The following is a 7,383-nucleotide window of genomic DNA, read 5'->3' as shown; positions in this document are numbered from 1 at the left end:
GGGCCTGTGGGAGCCCCCCAAAATTTAAAAAAAAAAAAAAAAAAAAAAAGATTTTTTTTTTTTTTTTCCCAAAGGTCAGGCTCTTGTGGAGGCTTCTTAAAGCACACAAATTGAATGTTCTGGTTTGCACAACTCTGAGTTGTACCCTTTTTTGCAGTTTTTACAGATAGGACTCCTCTGCAGAAACATCATAAGTTTCTTTTTAGTGTTCTGGGACAGGGGTCCCCAACCACCGGTCTGTGGATTGGTGCCGGGCCGCGCCCCATTTGGTACCGGGGCACACAGAGACAGACCAAGATCGTATTTTGTTTTGTTCTTTTCTTTTTGCTGAGCGTCAGTCAACCATTCCTATGCGAAAATGTGCACGACTCTAGTCAAACGGAGTCCCCCTTTCGAACATTGGTTTGCAAGTTTGAATAAACAGAATCCGCCCGTAGATGAAAGAAGCAGCAGTACACAGAAAGTACTGGAACAGTAACAAATTGACAAACATACATCTAAACGCGCAGCAGATGAAGCTGTTTTGACGAGAGAAGTTTCACCCCTGGCGGTATCTCCAGAGCGGTGTAGAGGAGGAAGCTGTTATGCAAGAAACCTGTTGAATCATTTGAACAAGTAGCACCCAAGTTATCAAGTGGAAAGCTTCACAATGCGATAAGTGTTTGCACAGCCTGCCCACGTAAACATTATAACAGTAGTTTTTAACCTTGTTCGAGGTACCAAACGCAACCAGTACATCCAGTTCATATGCACATTCACCGAATCCATATACACACACACACACACACACACACACACACAAATTCAAGACATAAAAACGCATTTATTAAAAACGGAAAAAAATGTCAAAACATAAGTATACGTTTTTTTAATTGTGCACAAAATGAACCAGCCAGTGATGGCCAAGCGGGCATTTTGAGTCGGGTGTGTCTTAACCTCCATGGCAGAAGCTCCGTCGAACCCCTGAGACCGATTCACCGAACCCAGGTTAAGAACCATTGCATTAGACGTTTAGTCACTAATAACTAGCCAGCAGCCGCCGGATGAAAGTAACATTCAATTGTGTCATCTTCTGATCAGTCATGTTTGCAAGTAGCAAGATGCTAATGTGGTATCTCGGATTATAACTTAAAACATATTTTGTTGACATAATAAAGTGTATTTATGATTCCTAATTGGTTCATTTCTTAGTAGTTTACCTTGTTATTTTATATTATTCTACATTTGTTGTCCTATTGAATGATACTGTTCAATTAAAAAAATGTTAATAAAACCTTTACTTTATAATTATGTTTGTTCGTCAGTACCAGTGCTTTAAAACTAACAATTTAAAAACAATTAAAAAAAAAAGGTTTGCATCTGCTTGTGACAAAAATTAGGTTGGGGAACCCTGTTCTAGGAGACATGTGCCCCAACCAACCTACATACCTCATGACTACCTACCTGTTTCTACCATCCTATATGCCTAACATCCTACCTTCACTCCTCACTATGTGGCTCCTGGCCTACCGACAGACCGACTGACCGACCTACTACCTATATTCAACTACCCATCTCCCGACCTGTGTCCACATCGATCAGCAATGCTTCCTCAGAGAAGTGCAGTGTAATGTGGAGCAATGTTATTTAGGCTGATAGTGACTGGCAGTGATGTCGAAATAATGCATCTTTCTTTATAGAGTGTTTTCACAACAGCTGCAGCTGTAACAAAGCGCTTTACAGAACAGTTAACAGACAGTCCCAAAAATAATAGAACACATAAATGTCAAATAGTGAAAGAATCAAATCAGTTGCAGTTCTGCATGACTGCAGCCACAGAAATAAAACCCATCAATCTCACACCCTTGTAATCCCGCAGAGAAGATTTCCTTCATTTTTATTATTGATACCTCTGGAGCGTTTGTGGAGTGTGCCTCTGTACGTTTCTTTTTACTGGAGGTTCACAAGAACTGGTTGGCAGGAAGGTAGATATGAAGTCCCCTCCAGAAATATTGGAGCGGCAGTGTCAATGCCTTTGTTTTGGTTTTCCACTCAAGACATTTGGGTTTGAGATAAAAAGGGAGGACTTTTATTTCATGGTATTTGCATCTCGATATGTTAAACCACTCAAGAAGGAGCATCTTTTGATTGATGCCACCCACTTTTCAAGTGTGCAAAAATAGACTTCTGAATCCATTCTGCTGTGACCATCATAAATTAACACCATCAATAAAGACTTGGAAAGAAGTAATACATATGCCATACCACACGATGCTCACCATTCATCACCAAAAAGAATCAGAAGGCCAGACTGGATTTTACAAAGAAGTACAATAAATAGATAGTTCAGCCAGAAAAGTTTTGGAACAAAGTTTTGTAGGCTGATGAGACCACCACTTAGGTGGATTGAATAACCCACAAAACATCACAATTTTAGTTATTTTGTACAAAGCAGTCCAACCTTTTGAGTTGTTTTGTGTTCTATTCACTGTAATCAACTTTTGGGTGCATTAAATAATCCAAAAAGTTGGGGCAAATTGACCAGAGTGGTGGTCGGTCCCTTTTTGACCCACAAATGGGTTCTTTTTAACGCAACAGTTTTTAGAATGTGTAAAAGGTGATTCATTCCTGTCTACTTACGCACCTACCTGCCTGTCTACTAATAACCTACCGTCTTCCCTCGCTGCTTTCTTTTCCAGCTGCCAACTTGACCGAAGAAGCGTCGCCTTCGTGCCCCCTTGGCTACTTCCCGTGCGGCAACCTGAGCATGTGCCTGCCCCAATTGCTGCACTGCAACGGTGCTGATGACTGCGGGAACCAAGCGGACGAGGAGAACTGCGGTGAGCCACTTCCCCAGTCAGCCAACCTTTTTTTGTTGTTGTTATTGTTCCCCCCCCACGTATGTCATCAAGTTTTGGTTGTGTGCTTGGATTTAACTGGAATCAACTCGGCCAGATCTTTTGATCCCTCACACAGATCATTTCCCCATATTGTCAATCTGGAAGGCTCCACACGAGTGGAACACACTTCTTGTTTTGTAAAGGTACATACTAGGTAGATTGCTAGGTAGGTAATTATATCTAAGGTAATAGTATATAAGTAAGAGGTAGGTTGATTGGTAGGAAGGTAAAGGCAAAAAAAGTTGATAAATGAGGATAGTGTCAAGTCAAGTCAAGTTTATTGTGTTGGGGGAAAGTGGCTGTCTTTCCCCCGTGTGTTTGTTGAATTTTGGATGAGGAGGATGTTGGTAATCCAAATACAGGCTGGACTCGATGAACAGTTTCTTTGAAGCATTTAATAACAGAATATTCCGGGCACCCGTGGTTTGCAGACAATGGCTGTGGTGGTCACGCGTGCGAAGCAGGAAGGGATTCACATCATTTTTATATCATCAGAAGGGCGGCACCAAAACTCAAGGTGTGACATCAGAACTTTCGTTTCTCCTAAACCGATTCTTAGCTTGTATCAACTGGTATGTCTGTGCGTCTCCAGTAGGGAGTGTTCCAATTTTAAGTGATGATTCAAGGACGCAGAGTCTCGCTGCGAGCATGTGAAACTGATACCTCATGACGAAATATGAGCAGAATACACGCTTCCTTTGTCAAATGTGCTCTATGTGCAACACAGAGCACAGATGAAATTTCTTTCCTCTCAACCACAGGAGAGAGAGGAGCCGCTGCGGGTACCCACGCCGCCATCAACAGAAAAGTTAACAAAATAATACAACACAACACATAAGACACAGGCAGTCATGCAATCTCAAGACACAGGCAGTCATGTAATCTCAGCCAATTTTTCTGCAAATACTGTACTTTGTTGTTTGAAGCAGTTACAGATGAAAGAGGAGAGCATCAAAGTGTCCTTTCACCAGTGGATCAAAGACGTCATGCTGAAAATGTGCACACGTCTGCTACAAGCTAAGTTCGACAGCAAACAAGAAGCTGTAGCGTCCATTGACGAAAATGTGTGTAATAGGTCGTAAGAGTTCTGTTCATCTGTAAATATGTACTGGTGGGACTGACTGGTAGCAAGGTCAATCGGTAGGAGGTTGATCGATATGTTAATGTATAATAGGTAGGTGAGGAAGAGGTTTGTTGATTGGTCGGTGAGTAGTGAGGTAAATACGTAGTAGCCTACATACATGTGCGCAAATGTAGATATCAATCTAAATAAGAGGCATAAAAATAATGTTCAATCCATCTATTCTATGAAACACTTTTCATCTAGCCAGCCATTTTCTGAATTGCTTATCCTCAATATTAATAAAATACCTAGGGGACACTGTAACAATCATTTCCTGTTTAGTTGTGTGTTCAACATGATATCATATCATTTTCTCTCCAGACACCTTGTTAAATTGCCTGCTATTTTGCTGTTATATGAATATGCTCCCCTTTAACGCAGTTCCAGCAAGACTTGTGGGAAGATTGTACTCAATCACCCAAGCACTTAATTGCGGTCTTTCACAATTACATTAGGTTATCTTAGCAATTAGCATGGCTTCTCCCTCTGTTAATTACTACTACTAAACCCTCCGTGAGAACGATACTTGTAAGAAGCATAGCTTATTCGCCGCTATGGAGGCTGAATTAGGACCAAAATCATAGCGTGTTGTTTAACCACAGTTATATTAGTCAGCCAAATCTCATTGCTCGATAGCTGCTGCGTCGTAAGTAACACCGATCTTGCCTCGACCTGCCAACCACCCACGCGTAGGTGACCTAAGCAGCCCAGTTAATTTTTTGGGGACCATCTTTGCCGTTCACTGATCAGAAAACTAGAAGGTAGGTTGCCAAGTAGTTTGCTAGATACATAAATTGGTTGTAAGTGGGTAAATAGGTGGGAGGTACCTAAAGTACAGGAGGTCTTCTTATAGAAAAATTAACAGGTTGGTGGGAGGCTAAATTCTTATTGGTCGATTGGCGATCAAATCCTTATGTCATGCAATGAAATATAAATTTATTATTTAAAAAATTATCAACCGTGATTTTCTGGATTTTTCTTTTAGATTCTGTCCCACATAGTTGAAGAATACATTTGATACAAATTACAGACCTCTACCTGCTTTTGTAAGTGGGGAAATGTCAAAAATCAGCAGTGTATCAAATACTTGTTCTCCCCAATGTATATTGCACACTGCAAAAGTGGGGGTGGGACAGGTGGCCTTGACAACAACAAACTGCAGTCGTCTTTTTTCTGTGTGTGTGCGTTCACAATTCTAAGGAAGGTGAAAAAGCTGTGTCTTCACATCACAACAGATCTCTCAATCCAGGACTGCACAATTTTGAAAATTCTGTCATGGTTTTGGATATCTGGAACAGAATCGGATCCCACAAACGTAGGCAAGGATCAAATCTTGATAACAAAAGTTTATTAAAGGTCAACTGTGAAGTAATTTTAGAAAATCCCAAATGAAATATTTTTATGTCACAAGTAATTCAACAAAATACATTAAATAAAGGCAGCTTGGTGGACGAGTGGTTAGTGCATCCACCTCACAGTCGACGCACACAAGACGAACAACCATCCGCGCTCACACTCACCCCGAGGCACAATTTAGAGTGTTTTTTGGAATGTGGGAGAAAACCGGATTCCCTGGAGAAAACCCACACAGGCACAGGAAGAACATGCAAACTCCACACAGGGAGGCCAGAGCCGGAATCAAACCCTGCACCTCTGCACCGTGAGGTCAACATGCCAACCAGTTGACCACAGTGCCACCCATTAAATAAAGCATGAAAAAAAATTCCTATTTCGTAAATTTGACAAAGTAATAATTTTCCCGAAATGAGATCCTGACGAGCATCAAACCCGGAAGTGTGACATCACTTCAAGACAATAATAATGGGGCTCACTATGGAAAGTGGACAAAGCCAGTCAGAAATAATTTCGAAAAGGGATGTTTCAAACTTATCTGAGGGGCTCCAGCTGTTTGAAGAGTTGGAGGAAGAGGAGGTTGTTGGTCAGGTGTATGTTGGACCACACATGTACGAGCCAGATGCTCAAGATGAAGAAAATGTTGTGGCTGAACGGCTGGACGCAGAGTGGAAATGAGACCCATCGGGATTGGAAGAACGGTAAACTACAGAGACTGCGGTTATTAGCCTAGCGTTATTGTTTGCAATTCGATGCGGTGCTGTGCTGTAAACTGCGCACGATGGGATTACCTACTTGGTCCATGTATTCCCGCTAGCACTGAGAACACAAGTGATAGTGGGTTGGTGTCCTACATTGTCATTGCTAAAGTCGTTCTGTCGGCCACTCTGCACGTTATATCGGCAACATTGTTAGTTGTAAACCATTACAGAGGACTCCATCCGTGCACTCATATAGTTTGAATGTTTTCGTATAGAATGACATCCATGTACACATTTTTATAAACAGCCAGAGTTATTCATTGATTAGCACACCGACCTTTTTTGCAAATGCCGTTGCGAAAGCAGAGATCTTTGAAGTGCTTGTAACAAAGGATGCTGGTCAACACCTGTGTGAAATATATTTGTTTTGCGACAACAAACCTTTATTCGTCCATTTACATGCCCTATTCTTTTCTTGTAGCCACTCAACCGTTTGCGTGAATGTGAACAGTGGATCGCCAGTCAGCGTCGAGGCATTTTGTCAAATAACTCGATAACAATGGCAAAGAGCATTTAATGGGACAATCAATCATGCAGTACAATGAATGACTGGCACTCTGCCTTCTGTAAATGACATCACTCGCCGAACAAAACCATTTTCGTTGTTATGCGCGTCACTATGGCTCTAACTATGAACCTGGGTGGGTTGCGTTTAAAAAAACGAAGAAAAGTAGCCGTGAAATAGTTTTAACCCTAAGTATTACTCAAAAGATGGTTGGCCAAGTTTACTTCACAGCTGACCTTTTAGCAAAACGCAAGACCGACAAAGTCCAACAAATGGCGCTGGTAACAAAGAACCAGGACAAAATGCAATAAACCAAAAACGCCTGCAAAAGGCGAGGACAGAAAATGAACGTAAATTGTTTGTCCCGAAAAGGACAAGGAAAATCCAATTCCATGAAACGGGATAAAACACCGAGTTTAGAACTATGACAAAAAGTAGTGATGTTCGTGTCAAGACTTCGGAGCGTGTATCGAGAAATGAAGGGGGTATTTCCGCAACGCGTGTATCGAGGCTTGCTTCAGTTAGGGGAGGAGCTGAAAATGATGACGTTCGAAGCCTCGCTGGCTGGTGTACTATGTGACTGATTTGGGAAATGCTTCAGTTTGTTGCGCGATGTTTGACAGATTTGCCCCTCAGGCAGTGGCTCCATGAAGGCGCATTGTGTGCTTGCGTGTGTGTGTGTGTGTGTGTGTGTGTGTGTGTGTGTGTGTGTGTGTGTGTGTGTGTGTGTGTGTGTGTGTGTGTGTGTGTGTGTGTAGATTC

At 41.8% G+C, this 7,383-nt stretch overlaps 1 protein-coding gene across 1 annotated transcript in view; it reads left to right on the top strand.

Annotated features, from left to right (window-relative positions):
- rxfp1 (relaxin family peptide receptor 1) overlaps window positions 1-7,383 on the top strand; it is a 69,398-nt gene that overhangs the window by 20,657 nt on the left and 41,358 nt on the right. Inside the window, exon 2 of the mRNA XM_019887475.1 lies at window positions 2,679-2,819. Within this exon, the coding sequence (XP_019743034.1) occupies window positions 2,679-2,819 (141 nt within the window). The remainder of the gene's footprint in view (window positions 1-2,678; window positions 2,820-7,383) is intronic.

This window comes from Hippocampus comes, unplaced genomic scaffold (assembly GCF_001891065.2).
Source record: "Hippocampus comes isolate QL1 unplaced genomic scaffold, H_comes_QL1_v1.1 scaffold202, whole genome shotgun sequence".
NCBI classification, from domain to species: Eukaryota; Metazoa; Chordata; class Actinopteri; order Syngnathiformes; family Syngnathidae; genus Hippocampus; species Hippocampus comes.
Note: the sequence above shows the minus strand (reverse complement) of the source record. Positions and strands in the feature narration are given on the sequence as shown.